Source organism: Lepidochelys kempii, chromosome 3 (genome assembly GCF_965140285.1).
Source record: "Lepidochelys kempii isolate rLepKem1 chromosome 3, rLepKem1.hap1, whole genome shotgun sequence".
Lineage (NCBI taxonomy): Eukaryota > Metazoa > Chordata > Testudines > Cheloniidae > Lepidochelys > Lepidochelys kempii.
This window is the reverse complement of record NC_136382.1, coordinates 189,111,614-189,130,481: the sequence shown is the minus strand read 5'-3', so window position 1 is coordinate 189,130,481 and position 18,868 is coordinate 189,111,614. Positions and strand designations below refer to the sequence as shown.

Here is an 18,868-nt window from a genome sequence, read left to right as displayed (position 1 = left end):
TAATTTATGACTAGAAGGATATTTTATGTCTTCAGTTGCAGCAGCTACAAAACTCAGCAAATCAGAACCATCTGTGCACTGATACTTGAATCACCATTCATCTAGCAGCCTATCAGTCACATTAGTTTGCATCCTGCATTCTTGGCTCATGTACCCTTGTGATGGTCCAAAGTTCACAAGAAATATTAAAAATGAATGATACCCTGACCCTGCCTTATTGCACACGCATCAGAGAAGAAATAGGGCTTTTGCATAGGGGTAGTTTCAAGGCAGAGATATCGTGAGACTGACATTTCATATCAGGTCCAGTAAGGCTTCTAATTACATCAATCTAGATTTATTAAACTTAAAGGTTTTATTAATGGTATAGTTTCAGACTTAAAATACAGGGGGGACATATATAACATGATAGCTGTCAACTTTAAATCTGTGTGCTAAAAACACTATACAGCACTACATACAAATAAACTACTTAAATCCAAGGATGAAATATCCCCTTCAGATTGGTGGCTGTAGGAATGCAATGACAAAGGACCAAAAAAAAAAAAAAAAAAAAGACAGAAAATGAATTAAATGCTTTTACTTATCAAGACAACTTTGCTTTTAATCTGACCAGAATGAAAAACCTGGCATTCAAGCTTGTCTTCAAGATGTTAGTGAACAGAGTCCTTGACTTCCCCATTATCCTGAAAGTAAATGATTCTCCACAGACACACTACTTTGAAGTGAGAAGCTGTAGGTCAAAAGGACTCATGACAGTTTTTCCTCCTTAAGGGTTGACATCCCACTTTTTAGCAAAGCCAGGGGAAACAGGAATTAACAAATGCAATGTATTTAAAGCAAAACAATTGTTGTCAGTCTCATTTTGAGATCTTAAACTACTTTATCTCGTACAAAAGAAAAAACAATCATCCAACATGTTTCTCAAAATAATTGCTGAACTGCAAGGGATTGTGTTACTTACTTTCAGATCTTTAGACGCGCACAGATTTAGTGCACATCTAGCAGTGGAAAATTCCAGAGGGCCATCGTAAAAAGTTCCACTTGATTTCAGTCCATCCACCAGGATTTTCTTTAGCACTTGATACTTTGGCTTTTCCTCATAAGTTAAACCATAAACACATGCCAAAAACATAGCTATTTCACCTGTGGAGTATATTTTAAAAGGGATTTTTTTTTTTTATGTGGACCAACAACTTTGAAAAAGTCTTCAATCCAAGGAATGACAACCAAGATACAACAGAACCAAAAGGAAATAGCCACAACACAGAACTGTCGAAATACAAAGATTTTTTTTTCTTTGGATGGGAAAAGGAAAGAACAGACTGATAAACTTGCCATCCCCTATGCTGTTCATTATGTTATGATTGTTACAGAAAACTATACTAGCATTAAAAACTACTGCTAAAGTTTCTCTTTTTAGTCCAAAGATGCTGATAATTTGGCAACTAGAAAGATTTTCTTGATATTTGGATCATAACAGGACCTTTAAAATGCTGTTGCTATGTATATTGAATGCTAATTTGCAGACATTTTATAATTTGAACACCTACTGGGAAAGCAAAATGCTTTGATTTACAGGGTCTTGACAATTCCTGCATTATGCAAATATCCTATAAGTCACTAGACAGTGGTTGGTTTTGTTGGAAACAGGTCTTAATGCAACCCAGCAATATCATTATTTTACCACCATCACCACCAGCTGATATCTCTGGAGGGGTTAAGATGCCTTCAGGAGTGTGAGAATACTACAGTTGGGCATGTATAAAAAACTTTTCTTGCAGTTATTTTAGTATAATCCTAAAACTAAACTGCAGTATATATTGACATTTATCTCTTCTGATCCCCAAGGCAAAAGATATTAAAACAGAGCCACAGAGTGTGTACTACACTGTAGGAGGAGGAGAAGAGAAAGCTAAGTTTTAAAGTAAAGTATTTTATACTACACAATTCCAATGTCATATAATACGTATTAAATTTGGGAATTCTGTGGGGAAAAAGAATAGTATGAGCAAATGCCTCATAACCTCCCCACCCTACCACGCCCTGCAAAGGCCATTGTTTGCCCTATACCAAGAGCTTCCTCTTTGGGTTACCTTTATACTGTTTCTGTGAAGAAAATACAGAACTAGACAAGCCACACATTCATTAGCTGCTTCAAACTCATAAAATGCTAAACAATAAAACCTCTTGTGGACCTGCTGCTTACATTTCCATACTAACAGCACCCATACTCCTTAACACACTCACTGCTTCCTAACAACCTGGATTGAATGTGGCTAAGATGTCACAGGCAATTACTAAGGACAAGTCTGTCATGCAGGGAGAGAATTCCTATTTGGTAATTTCCTTTATTAAAGTAAAAAAATTAAGATCATAGCATTTACATGAAGAAACTGGTTCAAGGAAGACCTAGTGCTAACAGTCTGCTTTTGCAGAATTCTCGTACAGGTTAGAATAGCTTTGATAATCAGAGCCTAAACAAAGATTTCACGTTGAACTCAACTGTTAGGGCTACTGGCCTGATTTGTAGCTGGGACTCAACGTGGCCTACCATTTTGCAACTACAATGGATTGTGCATCAGTAAGTTCCAGGTGGAACTGGTAGCACTCAGATGTGTACCTACCTGGCTTGCATTGCAAAGGAGTTAGATCTAGATCTCTGTAGTACCAGGTGCACCCAAAAAATTGCAGGACATTGCTGAAAATCAAGCCTTTATTATCTGAGTCATCTACTTGATTTTTGTTTTATGGGATAATGAGGGATAGAAGAAGGAACAGATTTTAAACCATTCCATCATTTATAAAGCTATGTTTTAGTCTTATATTTCTATCACCTTAACATAAAGCAAGAAAATCTTCCTGTCAAAGCAGGACATCTACAACAAGGCAAGGCAAAACATACAAAATTCTGTTCAAGGCACACAAACGAAATCTGGTCCTAGTGGGAGATGTGGAGAGATGGATGAAGATCTTTGCAAGACTCTCATCAAGGCATTCTTGTAGGGTTCTGAGTCTGATAAGGAGTAAATCCATCCAAATGGAATTTTAGCTCTTAGTTTGAGACCACTGGGGCAATTGTTGGGTCTACGCAGGTGTAAAATATCAGATTCCTTTTATCAAATACGTCAGCAAATTCTTGATATTTTGCAGAGATTAATAATCTGCTGAGCACAGAAGGCAGTGGACTTCTCAGTGCTGGTTCTTGTTTCCTTGGTCCCTGACTTAACTAGACACAATTGTTGGTAGTAGATCAACTCAAGCATCTTCCATAAGATGTGTGGATCATGCTGTGAGAGTGAGAGAATACTGAGCATGATCAGAAAGTTTGCTGACTGCAGAGTCTCTAGAAAATATTGGATTTCAACTTGGAGGGGCATGATTTCACAGAACAGCATTCCACCATTGATCATTTACACTAGATCTGGGGTGTGCTTCCTGTCCACTGGAACTTGATTAGCTTTAGCAAATTCAGCATCCATGAAATTGCTGGTGGCCACACAATCCACTCGCCTCATGTACAGCTGGGACGCTGTAGGTGCAGCAGACGACAGTCTGAGGCTGCCAGCATACGTGTGGGCAGAAGAGGGGGCCTCGTTGGAGAACTCAACTCCAAGGAGCAGGAGCAGGCTGTCAGAACTACCAAGTGGCAGGGGATGCTCCCAGTGAGGTAGCAATGTTGAGCAGGCTAAAGTAGCTACTCTCACTGGAAGCTTATATCCTGGGTCTTGGGGTCATCTGGTTAGACCTGTGCCTGTGGATTGGCTGAACCCTGATTGATTGACATGGAGCCCTCAGGTAATCAGGCTAAGGGATGGCTCAGCAGCACTTCTCAGGCTCAGAGAGCACTCATCAGGCAATCATAGATAACTCATTACACTAAATACCTTTGTGGATCTTGGCCTCTGTCTCTTGGGCCCAGATCCACATAGGGACTTAGATGTTGCAGTGCTGACTGTCACAGCATCTAACTTCTAAATCCCTGGAAAAATCACAGTAGCAGCCCACAGGGCTGTTGTGAGGATAAACACATTAAAGATTGTGAGGTGCTCCATGCTGCTCGGTGATGGGAGCTGTACGAGGGTGAGAGTTTTTTTTTTTTACCTTCTGCTACCAAAAAACATTTTTAGTACTGGCATTAAGGCCGTGGTCATCTCCTTTGCTCTGTAAGCAATGGGGACCCTAAGCTGGGAGGTGTGGAAGTGATTAGCACCAGTGCCACTGCATCATTCCCTCTCTGTGTCTGAATGGAAGCTCCTCCATTCGAGCTCTGGGGGGATGTACAAGACAGGAGGAGCTGCTGTCCATAGCATTTTCATATCCCTAGGCAGAAGATCTAAAGGATTATTTGGGTGCCAATCATTGTAGCATCTAGCTGTCAAATACAGCATTAACATTAGCATAACATTTAATTTGAAGTGGACCCTTCTCTTGCCATCTTAAAAGGGATGAGGTTCTTCACACATCTGGCAAGCACCGAATCATGGGAGGCACCCCTTCTTTGGCCTCTTGCAAAAGGAACAGAACAGCACCCGTTAGCTGGCTGCTCCACCTCCTCGGTCTCTAGGTATGGACAACTTAGCATGCACTAGGAGTGAAGAAATGGCAGCCAGCCTTGCATTCCATGGAAGGGGCCAGCCCATGTCAGTTTTGATTTCATATGGTTGGAGGGGGGGATACTTGCAGTAGGGCAGAGGAAAGGGAGAATTATAGGGAATTTTAGGTGGGGAGAGGGAAAGAAAGGGAAGAGGAGAGAGTGGAGGTAGCGGGTGATGGGGGGAAGGGAAGAGAGTGATGAGCAGAGAGGGGACTAATAAGGGAAAGGAGGAAACAACATTTGAGGATGAGCAAGAAATTGAGAGGTGGAGAAGAGCAGAATGGAAAGATTGAAAGAGTAGAGCGGGACGGAAAAAATGTATATGTGAAACACGACAAGGAAATGCAGGGGGAAGTAGGATCATAGGGTTAGAAGGGACCACAAGGGTCATCTAGTCTAACCCTCTACCAAGATGCAAGATTTCTTGCGTCTAAACTAGAGGTGGGCAAACTACGGCATGCGGAACCCTCCTGCCTGGCCCCAGCTCCTGGCCTGGGAAGCTCGCCCCCGGCCCCTCCCCTGCTGTTCCCCTGCAGCCTCAGCTCACTGCGCTGCCAGCACAATGCTCTGGGCAGCGGGGCTGTGCGCTCTTGCCGGGCAGCGCAGTTGCAGAGCCACGGCCTGACCCGGTGCTCTGTGCTGCGCGGTGGCGTGGCTGGCTCCACCCGGGCGGCACGGCTGCCTGGCCTGGTGCTCTGGGCAGCACGGCTGTAGCGCCACCAGCCACCGGTGCTCCAGGCAGCGCGGTCAGGGGGCAGGGAGCAGGGGGGGTTGGATAGAAGCAGGGGAGTTCGAGGTGGTGGTCAGGGGGCAGGGGTGTGGATGGGGTCGGGGAGGTCAGAGGGCAGGGAACAGGGGGGTTGAATGGGGGCAGAGGTTCCGTGGGGGCAATCAGGAAGAAGAGGGGGGGTTGGATGGGGTGGTGGGGGGTCTGGGGATGGGCAGGGGACAGGGCAGGAGGTGGATGGGGCAGGAGTCCCGGGGGGGCTGTCAGGGGACAGGAGGGGTTGGATGGGCAGGAGTCCTGGGGGGGCCCCTCAGGGGGCGAGAAGCAGGGGCAGTCGGATAGGGGGCAGGGGCCAGGCCTTGCCTGGCTGTTTGGGGAGGCACAGCCTCCCCTAACCGGCCCTCCATACAATTTTGGAAACCAGATGTGGCCCTCAGGCCAAAAACTTTGCCCACCCCTGGTCTAAACCGTCCAACTCAGTTCCAGCCTCCTTTCTGAAAACCTCCACTGAAGAAGCTTCCACAACCTCCTGAGGCAGTCTGTTCCATTGTCCTGCTGTTCTTACAGTTAGGAAGTTTTTCCATTTTTCCTGAGATTTAATCTAAGTTGTGAAAGAGAGGGAACGTTAATGACAACTTTTAAAAAAAAATCTGGGTTGGTGGCTGGCTGGCTCGCGGGAGGGGTGGGGATGGCAGGGCGAGGGGGAACGTGGGCAAATGGATGCACACACGTGCATGCCCACACACACGAACACACGAACAGGAATGCTATAAATTGAGGGGTGTCTGACAGCTGTGATCTACTCAGAAGATACTGCCTGGTCTGCTCTTGCTTACCAGTCTGATCCTGATGATCAAACTCAAGCTCATTCTGATCTCTTGTCAAATATTTATGCTGAAGGCTCCAATCCTGCAAAGTTTAGTATGTGGATATAACGTCAAAGAGGTACCACACAGGTGGACTGCTGGACCTACACATTACAATTTGCAGGATCAGGGCCCTAAGGGGATAACGCTGCATTAAATCACACTTGCCTTAGGAGGACTGAAATTGGTAATTTAATTTTAAATATTAAATTTCAGGGTTTGTTTTTTTACTTCGTTCTTATTGTTTTTTTCCCAAAAGTTATAAAAATATTTAAAAGCCTTATTCTAATAAACAGACTAAGACAGAATGATAAAATACACAGCATATGCTCTAATCACACTTACAGCAACTGCTTCCAGCCGGACCCCACTTCATCACTGAATCTGGGAGCTCATCCATCAGTCTGAGACAACACAAGAATACAACAGGTGAAATGTGAATTTTTAGGAGGTGATCCTTCACTTGGAATTCTGGATACAGTAAAACTCAATTCCAAAAGGAGAGGATCTCAAGGATAACTAACACTTCAAAAGACTCCTCTTCAAACAAAATCTCTACCTACCAGATACCTATTTTTAACCACCTAGAGACTGAAGATTTAAGCAAAACCAGTTACAACTGGGAAAGCATCTTCACTTCATGCCTCTTTGCAGGGGCTTATACATTTTCTGGGAGTAAATAAATATACCTTGGGATGAAATTTCTCACTTTGCTCTCACCCCAAAGATTAATTTTTGTGCTTTTAAAGTTGGGAACAGTTTTGTCTGGCTTTCTCTAATCATTTAGCACCAGATCCTTCCTGGCCCTAATGCAGGGAAGTAGGGACAACTGTGTGAGAACTGCCAGGATTACAGCTACAAGCTTGGTGGGGGAGAGCAAGGACAGTGTCTCCAGTGCTCCCTAACCAAATGAGGGGCAAAGCTATGGCCCTGTCCCTTCTAAATGTCAACAGAGCTAACCCGGTGGAAGGGGAAGGGAGCCAAGACCTACACTAGATTATTAGGTTGGTTAATTAGGTTGGTCAGGGGTGTGAAAAATCCACATCTCCGAGCAGCATTATTAAGCCAACCTAAATCCCCATGTAGACAGTGCTAGGTCAGCAGAAGAATTCTTTCATGGGCCTAGCTATCACCTCTCGGGGAGGTTGACTACCTAGACCAATAACAGAACCCCTCCCATCGGGATAAGTAAAGTCTACACCAGAGGTGGGCAAACTTTTTGGCCTAAGGGCCACATCTGGGCATGGAAATTGTATGGCGGCCCATGAATGCTCATGAAATTGAGGGGGGGGGGTGAGGGCTCCGGCTGGGGGTGCAGCCTCTGGCCTGGGGCTGGATACCTTACTCCTCCCCCCACCTCAAAGCAAGACAGGGCTTGTCTACACTTAAAATGCTATAGCGGCATAGCTTCATCTATGTAACGTTTCAGAGTAGACACTATGGGGATTCTCCTGTTGGTGTAGGTAATCCACCTTCCCGAGAGGTGGTAGCTAGGTTGACAGAAGAATTCTTCAGTCAGCCGAATGCTATCTACATAGCTGGGGCCAAGGGCAGTAACTAAAGAGGCTTAAGGAGCGGGCCTCCACCCTGCTTCCCTGGGCCAAAGCCAAAGCCCAAAGTGCCAGGTGTCACTGCTTGCCCCCCTGCATGTTCCTCTGTGCCGTCTTAGGGGGGTGCACCCCACAGTTTGAAAACCTCTGCTTTAGAGTGATTTATTTTCACTTTTAGAGATTAAATTACTGTAACACTCAGATTACATTTCTCCACAATGACTCTATAGATATGATGTAATTTAGCTCTGTGGGGCTCCTGGCAACTGCCTTGCTTGCTACCCCCTACTGCTGGCCCTGCTACAAGGGACTTAGGTTGGCTTAACTACATCACTGAGGGGTGTGAATTTTTCACACCCAACCAACATAGTTTAAAACAAACAATCTAATTTTCTACTCTAGACCAAGCCTGAGCCAATTTTTCCCCACTGCTCCTCCTGGGGTGGTACCGTGTACTATACACGGCTCCTTGCTGTGGGTGAGCCAACAGCTTAGTCTAGCCCTTCATGTTTTAAAAGGATAGAACTGCAGTTAAAAAAACCTATATTCCTGCAGGGGCCCAGTTCTCTCTTTAAAAAACAAAACACTTTCACTTAATTCTTCGGGGCCATAGCACTAAGCCCCTGTAACTGGGCTGGGGATCCCATCAGTGTAGCTGCATAGGGACTATTGGAACAGCATCTATGGTCATCATGCACCCACCTGAGAGAAGATGGGATTATCTGCACTGCAGCAGACTGTAGTCCAGGGAGTTACAACTGAGTAGAGCCTTGTTGAACAGGTGCATGTCCTATCTGAAATTGCTCTTCTACCTCAAAATCCTGAATCTCCTTTGTTCTGAGGAACCATAGGGGACCTACCAGAGCTGCAGGTGCAGGATTTGCCCCTAAATTCATAAAGGCAGAGTACAAGGGCTTTGCTTAGAGAATCTAAAAAGAGGATAAAACCATCAGGTCCTCATCCAATGGGGTGGTTTTGTATGGAGTGGCTTCACAAGCCATAACAACAGCTAGGTTCTGCTACGATCCCTGTACAGCCATGGGATGAGCATGTGAATCTGTGAAGCGCTGGATGAACTGGCTACATCATGCCCCAAGACCTACCCTACACGCCAGTAGAAACAAACATCTGCACAGCATGCAGATGGGAAGGTCCCCATGGGGCCTGTCCTTTAAGGCTGTCAGTAGCTGCCATCACGTTTAGAGGAAACGGGAGGTGGGATTTTGTTAGTCACCTCTTTACACAACAGTACATGTTTAAAAAATGAACTTTCCAAACAGCATACTGTACGTCATTGTTTCACTCTCACATGTAATAGACGCAGCAGCAGTTTCAGTGGATGGCACTTACCCTGTGGCTCATTAAAAGAGGAGAATTCAAGTCTGACTAGAAAGCATCAGAAATCAGAGTTCCAGAACTAAATTAAGGAAAATTCTATGTGTTTATTTAAATGTCGTTAATTTCCCAAAACTTACACTTGGAAATTCTATGATTTCTAGCTGAATTTCCTCAGCTTAATTTCCCTCATGAGGCTGCCATGGCACCAGTTTCCATATGATTGTTAATTATTCTTTTATTTCAGTCACTTAGTGTTTCGTTCTTTTTTGTAATTAGAGGTAGTGATTAGAAGATTTTTATATTACACTGGAGTTTCCCTTTTTGAAGTTTTCAGATGCTTTTATTTGTGATCTGATAACTCAAGACCAGTTTAGTTTTTAAAAGTTCGTAGTTTGGTGAAAAGCACAAGCCATGCCAAGGCTGAGTGACACTGGCAGAGTAAAAGGGAAGTTCAACAAGTGAGAGAACACACTGCATCATCTCCCTTACCTATTTAAGTGGGCACACAGCGGCAAATCCAGCACCTGGCCTAAACAGTGGGGATAGGTGCTGGGGAGGAGAAATCCTTTCCCCCAGGCTACAGTATGGCTGCAGAGCAACCCTGCAGAAGTCACCTCAGTTACTGGACTGGAGTATACAAGATGAAGCACCTACTTCTCCCCCCACCTTCACAGCCATAACTCAGCTACCCCTACTTCCCTGCATTAGGGCTAGCACTAGATTCTTCCTAAATGACTAGAGAAACAAGGGGAAGGGAAGAAAATGGGATTATCTGTGCAGCAGTAGAGTCCCAAGCCCTGCCTCTGTGTCTTGTGCTACTTGAACTGCACTCCCACATCCAGGTCTGCTCTCAGCAGAACCATACTGGTTCCACTGCAAAGGTATATGAGCAGAGAAGGGGGCTGGATTTGTCCACCGGACACCCATCAACTTGCATGTAACTGGATATCTACATGTACATACACCAATCCCCTCTGGTCTTTCACAACATTACAGGGGCATCAAAAACATTCAGACAATTAAGGGGGCTACCTCAGTAAATGTTTCATACCAAGGGACACACAGTCATTCAAATAAGAGGGAATTTTTGCCAAATGGAGTTGTACCATATTTTATATATTTCCTCCTAAGAAGCCTTTGGCTGCCAGTCTGGAAAATACCAGTGCTTGAAGGGTTAACTGTAAGTGAAGAATTAGTGAAGCAGTTTGATCGATTAAATTGATTCAGGAGAACTGTGTGTTAGTTTGGGTTCTGTACCGATCAGAACTTCTAAAGCAGAAATATTAAACATAACATACGATGTCAACGTTTACAGATGCAATCTGTATTATCCGCAGTCTGCAGGCTAACCTTTTTCTCTGCTGAGAGCGGATGCCATACTGCATTTGCAGATTGATTTCTGTGGCTCAGATATCCCTATTGTGTACCTCTGTTGTGACTTGCCCTACTTAAAAAAGTTTGCTGCTTTCTCCAGTTGTGGTGCTACCTCTATGGAAAACGACAGTTCAGCATATCCTTGTACTGAAGAACAGGCTATATTGTACCACATGCAATTAACTCTCTCAAGTCCCATTGGTGAGAGCACTGAAAAAAATGGCAATAAACTCTGTTGCGTTAATATTATCTAATGAGTCATGCTGGGGTGGGGGTAGATGGGGGGGCAGATTCTAACAGATAAAGTTTTTTACTTGGTATTTTAAATGTTCATATAACATTGAAACCCTAAACCAAAAGATTTAATTCTTTAAAAAAAATCTACATAACTGAAAGCGAAAGAAATAGAATGAAACAACACATGAAAAATAAGGACAGCTTGCTCAAATTTTCATCTCTGTCTCTGTGAAGCAGTTACATAGTTAATTCTACAAAATCATTCTGAATGTGCAGCAAGCATACTGGCACACAGGATTTGCAAATGCAACTTCTTAAATAATTATGAGAATTCAAAAATCTGAGAAATTGTTCTGCATCACACATTTGTGTACATGAAATCTCCACAGCTGCATGCACATAAATGCACGCAGGAGATGTAATGCACACTCCCAGAGTTCACATCTTTTAAATGCTTCTAACATATCTTTAATTAAGGGGAAATGTTTTTGCTTTCAGGTAAGGCAATATTCTACAGGATGTGAGCTCCCTTTGAAGTTCACTTTCAGATCTGTTTTGGTAAATGATGGAGTATTTGAAATTATTATTATTTACTTCATTTTAGCAGTCTGGACAGATACAGGGTCCTTCAGGTTCTGTTCCCAGGGTAGTTTCCCACATAACCACTGTAGCATGCAATAGCCAAGGATTTCAAGGTCACCTCTTCTGGATGGAGCTAAAGAGGAGAGAGAGAGAGAGATGAAGAATACGACCCATAAGAAATAGAAAAGCTTTGACTGAACTACTGTTGATGAAATATGAAAAAGCCAAATGGGCAAAGTGTTTTGTTTGTTCAGCTGTATTAGAACTAAAACGCCCAGGATTTTGGCCTCAGTCCACAGACAGGCAGTGACTTGTTGCTGCTGAAAGTAAGGGTCAGTTTCCTCACCTCCTCCAACTTCATCCTTCCTTAGTCTGGCCTGTCACATGAACTTGATCCCCATGGCCTCTGACATGATCCAGACAGCCCATAACCCAGTACCAACACTTTCTCAAAGAGCCAAGCAGTAAAACAAAGAAATAAATGTCTGCTGCTAAATTGCTAACACATGTTCCAGGAAGTCCATGGGGTCCACATTGGTCATGCAGAGACCCTTTCAGTGCAGACTAAACACTGATGGCCTTTCCTGTTCTACTATAGAACTATTTGAAGTTGGAAGATATGACAAAACTGCCATCTAGTGTACATTTACACACCAAATCAGTCTGCTTACAAGTTCCATGAACTGTTTGTTTAAAGAGAGAGTTGTAGCACAGGTTAAAATACACTGGCTCTTTAGTAAATCATTCATACATTTATCACAATTTTGCTTGCCAATAAGAAAAGCACCGAGTTATTTCACAAACACCAAAACCCCCCAACCCCATATGAAAAAGCTGAAAACACATACTAATTTTGTTTCTTCACTACTGGTGACAAAAAACAAACATCTTATACACAGGGAGACAGACGGTACTTGAATTCATACAAAGATTGACTGTTCCAAGGAAAGAAACCCACTGCAATGTAATCTAAGAACTAGCATTGTTGATTGCTATTTTAAGTAACAAGCTGGGGCAGATTCCCCATTTCTTTGTATGAAGCTGAAGCATATCCCATGTTCACAATATAACACGGTAGGCTGAAGTACACTAGCAAACTGTTAATCAATTAAAATTATTGGGTAAAAAAATAGCAAGTCCTTTTGAAAATAAATTACTCATTTTCCCAAATTCATTTGAAAACTGCATAAAAACTGAGGGCAACTGTGAGTTTATATTTACGTGGTACCCCACGTCTAAAGTAGAGAGACAGACACACAAGTAGTAGAGTATGTGGCTGTTAATCCAGCTGTAAACAGGTATCATATTTTATGAGCTTTCATTAAATAAATTCCAAAAAGTTACTCAGCAAACGTATCTTTTAATTTAAAAAGTCATCTACTGAAAGCTACAGTGCCAACGCTTCGTAACTGTTTCTTGTTACCATACATGGTTGTTATAAAAGCAGAAGACAAGATTAGTTCTTACATATTCTCTATCTTTACCACTATTAGACTATCAGATTACTAAAGGCCCTGCAATCCAACAGAATGCTACGTTATCCCTTGGGTGTCATTTATTTTCTGCACTAGATTCAACAATGTCCTAATGCAAGACTTGGCTCTCGTATTAAAATAAAAACAATCTATACCACTTGCTGTTCTGTAGCGATTTCTTCAGTCATAAATCTCCCGTTAACTGTGGAATGATTCCATTCATACACATGTGTTCACAACTCCTTTTTCCATTATGGCAATTCCAGATTACAACCATATAAACCAGCACTTTTGATGGCAGAGCCTCTAATTTTCACAAAATGCTATTCTGACACCTGTTTGTGTGACACAGGCTTCATACAACCAGCCCTTTGAGAAAAATTGTCAGAATTACAATGGAGTACTTTTTTCACTGAGGGAGTAATTGATATGAAGCTGTAAGTAATGGCAAGTCATTTAGATTTCAGAAGCTAACCTAACATAACTACTCTTCAGATTAAATAGTCCTCAGAGAGTAAAATTTATTCCGTTGTTGTAATTTGGCCATGTCTAATTACCTTTGAATTCACATTTTAGATCTTTCACCCATTTCTTGATCTGCTACTTCATTTGTACAGCAAAGTCATGTTGTGAGTAGGCAGCATGTGTACAAGAGTTTTACCAATGCGTTAAGAAAGTTGTGGTGTCCCACAGAATAAATGCAAAATATATGCAATTAAACTACATGCTGCAACAATTAAAAAGAAAATGAAAAGTATTCCAAAGAGATGATAAATTACCAAAGCTGTTTATTTATCTACATATTTGCAAATCAGTGTTAATACACAAGTAGATTTACACATATCTTTTTTGAGATTTATTCAAAAGTATCAACATTTCATATCTACTTGATTGTGTATTGTCCTATCCTCGCTCCCTACTCTCTCATCAGTTCATTATTAGAGATCTTAACGTCTTGAAATGATTATATTTATATCATCATGATCTTTAATATTTTTATATATTTATTTGGCTAATAATTACTCTGCTCTTTAGTGAAACAACAGTGTGCTTTATGGTAGTAACCAGTTGAATTCATTACAAATGTGAACTCTCTATTCTCTAAATAATCCCAATTTATCTCTCAACTATATCTTTAACCAGAAAAATAAATCTGCTAATAAAATCTAAAATGAGATTACTAGAGTCCTTGATGATTTAAAAAATAAATCTGGGTTTAAAGAACTTCAAAGCCTGCTTTATTTTAAGATATAATAAACAAGTGAAAATTCATAAAATTTTGACTTTTAAAATACAGCAATTCTGCTTGATAATCTGTCACTTTTACAAGACCATATTTTAAAAAGAATCCTTATTTTAAACCAAATTACATTTGATTTATCTGTAGACTAAGAATTCTATTCTTTTTTTCAATAGACATTTGAAATTTGATTTTCCATTAGCTACTACAATATTATGGTGTTACAGTTTTTAGCCCAATATTAAATGCTACCTGATGAAAACATTTTCGTATAATATTATATTCCACAATACTTCACAGTTTAACTTTTTCACTTCAGTATTTAAGACCTGATTCTGTACTTGTGCCAAGATAAATCAGAAGGTACTCCACTGAAGTCACTGGAGTGAAATCAGAGTCAGGCCCTTAGAATATATTCTCAACTCAACATGTAGGGATAGTGCTGAAAAATTTACTCTAACAGAGTAGCATAACTGAAGCAACTCACACTGAGATGAGAATGTATTATGCTTCTGCGTATGTAACACATTTTGCAGTTAGTTGAGACCTAATATGAATTTGGATTATTATTTCAAAACGGAAAGTAAATTATATCATACGAGCCATTTTTATGGTCTTGAACCTCCAACGTTCCCAAGAATTCATCTTAAAGACATCTGCTAACCAGAATTCATGTGTGGAACTCTCCAGCAACATAAAATGGGAGTTTTCCACTATGCCCTTATTTTGCTAACTATTTCTCCTTCCACTCAGAGTGAGCTAGAAGGCTGATCAAAGACAGAGATAATATGTTTTTCTATGACATTTTCACTACTACTATCACATTATAATTTCATCATTAGTCTTTAGATTGTAAGCTCTTCAAGGCAAGGATTGTTTTATAAGTTTGTACAGTGTCTTACACAATGGGACCACCAATCCTAACCGGGGTTTCTAGGGTCTACCATAATATAAATAATAATAGTGTTTTTTCATGACACAAAGCCTATAAAGAAAAAAAGTGTGTCAAACTGACTGTGGAGTTAGAAATATAATTTTAAAAAGATATTACCCTATGGAGTTATATCTTATGAGATGAGTGTTGTCATCTGTAGAGCACTATAAAGTAACAGAACAGTTCAGCTTGGGGTTGAGAATAAGACAAAGAAGATAAACGAGACTGAAATATGAGACTCGATAAAATTAATGGCTGACATATTTCCAAGGAACATAATGAAGTACTGCCTCATTGAGGGTATGGTCAGCCTGAGGAATTTACTGCAGCAGGAGGGCAGACTCAAATATGGTGCATTGTTTTTTAAAAGAAGGCTGGATAGTTTTAAACAACACTTGTGGGCAGCGTACACAAATTTAGCAGAGGGTTATACACAGAACTCTGTGAACAGCAGATTTTTCAGCTTGCTAGCAGTTCTGAGGGTGGAACTGGAGGGAGAAGCGTTCTGGGTCAAGCTGACACTGACATTTTTCAAAATTTTCAGCAAATCAAAAAGTAATTGATTTGGATAGAACAAAAACAAAACACTTTCAATTTAGGGCATTTTAACCTTTTTTTTTTTTTTTATTAAATAAAAGCAAAGGAAATTTGGAAACAAATGGCTAGATTTGCAAAATCAGGGTGGTGGTGATCCCCCTTATACCAATAGCCCAGAGGCTGGGCACTGACTTGGGGGGTGGGAGCACCTGACTGCAGCCCCTGTTCCAATGAATAATTATTAATATAAAGTGGAACAGCTGCCAAATAAGAGACAGAGACACAGAGAGAGAGAGGAACACACACACCCCACCCCCACCCCAAGCCAGTGTATCCTATAGCCTGGTGTTTAGGGCACTAACCTGGCAGGGGCAAAACCTAAGTTCAAGGCCCTGCTCCAGAACAGGGATTTGAACCTTGGGCGCTCACATCCCAACCAAGTGCCCTAACTACTAGACTTGGGTGTAAGAAAAGGGGTGGTACTTGAACTGACAGAGCAACAGTTCATAGATTCCAAAATAGTTCCGTTTGAACTAGACAACATCTTTCAGAAGAACATCCGATCTTCATTTCAAAATTGCCAGTGATGGATAATCTACTACAAACCTTGGCAAATTGTTCCAATGGTTAACCACTTTCACTATTACGAAAATTAGGCCTTATTTCCAGGCTAAATTTGACCATGCAGGTACTTTGTTCAAGTCGCTCCTTAACTTTCTCTTTGTTAAACTAACAAGACTGAGCTCCTTGTGTCTATCACTGTAAGACAGGTTTTCTAATCCTTTCTGATCTCATGGCCCTGCACCTTCTCCAATTTATCAACATCCTTCATGAACTGTGGGCACAAGAACTGGACACAGTATTCCAGCATCGGTCACACCACTGCCAAATACACCAGTAAAATAACCTCTACTCCTACTCAATATTCCCCCATTAATGCATCCAAGGATCATCAGGTTGAGTATGGCAAATCCAATGTTAATAGACAAGAATAGGGGAATGAGAGGGTAACAAGAGAAAAGAATCCAGAGAATTTGACTTTGGGTTTTGGTAATGCATGATTTCCCCTAGGCATGGAGCTTAAGGGAGTTGTAATGCATCTGCAGGCCTACTGGTCCTTCAAAGGAAGGTGTTAGTCTAATTAGAAATGCCAATTTCAGAACTCCTTTTCCTCCTCCCTGCCATAGCCACAGTTAATTGCACAGTTTTCTCTCACTTGCACTGCTCTGACTTCCTGCTCCCTGGCCTCCTCTCCTGTCTATCCAATGTTCAGTAGCTCAGAATTACTTCTACTCTCCAGTAAAGCTCTGTCTTGCTTACACTTCATCTCACCCCCTTGCACTGCCCAGTCATTTCACCTTGTTCCTCCCTTTGACTCCTCTTCCCACACTTGGCTGCACATCTCTTTTCCTAGCATTCTCTATACCTAAAATGATATTCTTCTGTGCCTACCACATTCACTTTTACACTGCAAGTCACTCCTTGAAATCTACCCTGGACTTTGACTCCTGGGCTGCCTGCTATTGCTCAATCTCTCCTTACAAATATTAGACTTTACTTGATTCACTTGCTATACTATGCTCCACATCTTTTATTTTAACCTCACTCCCCCTTCCTCAACATCCTGTTTTATGTTCTATATTTGTCTTATTGAAAATGAAAACTCTTTGAGGCAGGGGCCATATGTTTATGTCTTTAATCTCTTAAGTGCTATCCAAAGCTATAGTGATTATTTATATTATATACACACACCACATGTGTTTTTGTTAAACTACGTAAGCACTACCCAAAGTGATAGTGCCAAACACATGCCCACAGCATATAGCATTATACATGTATGTATACACATAAGGCACTGTAACTTTGATGGCGCTTATGCAGTTTATTAATAAAAACAAAACACCACAACAACAAACACAAAAACTGCTAGAAAAAGTACACAGCAAGGGAAGTTTGTCAGCAGTGCCAGAATTTTTAGTGAAAGCAGGAGTGAAACCTACAGTGTTGGCCCCAGATTTTGTGGATAGCATGTAAATTTCCCCACTGCCCGTCAATAGTCTGATGGTATGAATATCATCTCACTTATGACGGAGTGCAGAATAGACAACTCGTGCCTCCTGATACGGGGGCTGGGGGGGGCGGGGAGGATGGGGGACCACACGCTATGTGGAGGAGGACACGTGATTGCAGCCAACTCTGCCGGCTCCTGGGAGGCTGGGGTCAGAGGAGTGGGGAGCATGTGCCCATGGGCCCCGCTGAGGCCACGCCTAGCCCAGGGAAACTCACAGCACCAGTGTCTCCCTGGAGTTTGTGGACACCTCAGTAGGGGAGGCAATGCCACTACCTTCGGCTAAGCAGATGCCAGGGAACCTGCTCTCAGCACCTTCCCCGGTACACCCCGCCCTGAACCCAGCCAGGGGCCGTTGTGCTTTCCCCACTTCACCAGAGTTGCCTGGGGACGGTGGCCCTCTATCTTTCTCCCACTGGGACACCCCCCACCCCCGACACCTTCGGCCACTCTCCCTGGCAGCTGGGGAGCAAGAAGGAGCCATTTCTCATGCTGGCTGAAGCAGGCTGCTCCGGGTCACTGTTCTGTGCAGCACGGCAGCTGCCTGAGAGAGCCTGGCTGGGGAGGTGATAGCGGCTCGCCCCTCTACTCCTGTCCCAGGCCTGACTGCCAGGGACAGGGGCTGAGTAAGCTGGAAACATGCCAGGGGCTCACTTGGCCCCTATCCCCAGCAGCCAGGCCTGGGTGGGGAGCAGAGGGGACGAATTGCTGGCGTCTCCCCCGCCAGACTTTCGCAGGCAGCCACCACACTGCACAGAGCAGAGATCCAGAGAGGCTGGCATGATAAGCGGGTGGTCCTGCCCCTTCCACTCTCTGCCTGGGCCTGGCTGCCAGGGATAGGGACTGAGCATGCCAGGGAGCAAGCACAGTGAGAAAAGGGAGCCTCTCCCTCTCCTCCTCAACCCCCTCAGGCCAAGCAGAAATTTTTTTTTGGGTGGGGGGGACACTTGACCCCACATGTGTCGCATACGGAGTGCAGTAAAATCTGGTATGTCTAAAAGTAGAAATAATTAACAGCATGTTATTTGGCTTGTGGCAGCATAAACACTGAATGCTGATAACTTGTTGCCATGTATTGTTACCTTAATACTTTTAAAGAAACAGGTTTTATTTTTTGATTCTCCAAACTAGTAGGGGACCTAAATCTTCTGTAAACTCGACAAAACCCATAAAGAGTACATTTTTATTTACTGTATTTTTAGGTTTAGAATGCACCCATTATGTAATTCCTAGGAACACAAACAAATTACAACAATTCATTTACCAGCATTAATAAAAATAAGGCTCATCACTAACCAGTCATACACAGACCACAAATAAACTAAATACCTATACAGAGTCAA

At 42.4% G+C, this 18,868-nt stretch overlaps 1 protein-coding gene across 2 annotated transcripts in view; it reads right to left on the bottom strand.

Annotated features, from left to right (window-relative positions):
- VRK2 (VRK serine/threonine kinase 2) overlaps nucleotides 1-18,868 on the bottom strand; it is a 71,132-nt gene that overhangs the window by 14,906 nt on the left and 37,358 nt on the right. For both annotated transcript variants that reach the window (XM_073339348.2, XM_073339349.2), the window contains exons 9-11: nucleotides 11,284-11,404; nucleotides 6,536-6,594; nucleotides 965-1,146 (exon numbers count right to left, since the gene is read on the bottom strand). In XM_073339348.2, coding sequence (XP_073195449.2) covers nucleotides 965-1,146; nucleotides 6,536-6,594; nucleotides 11,284-11,404 — 362 coding nt within the window. The remainder of the gene's footprint in view (nucleotides 1-964; nucleotides 1,147-6,535; nucleotides 6,595-11,283; nucleotides 11,405-18,868) is intronic.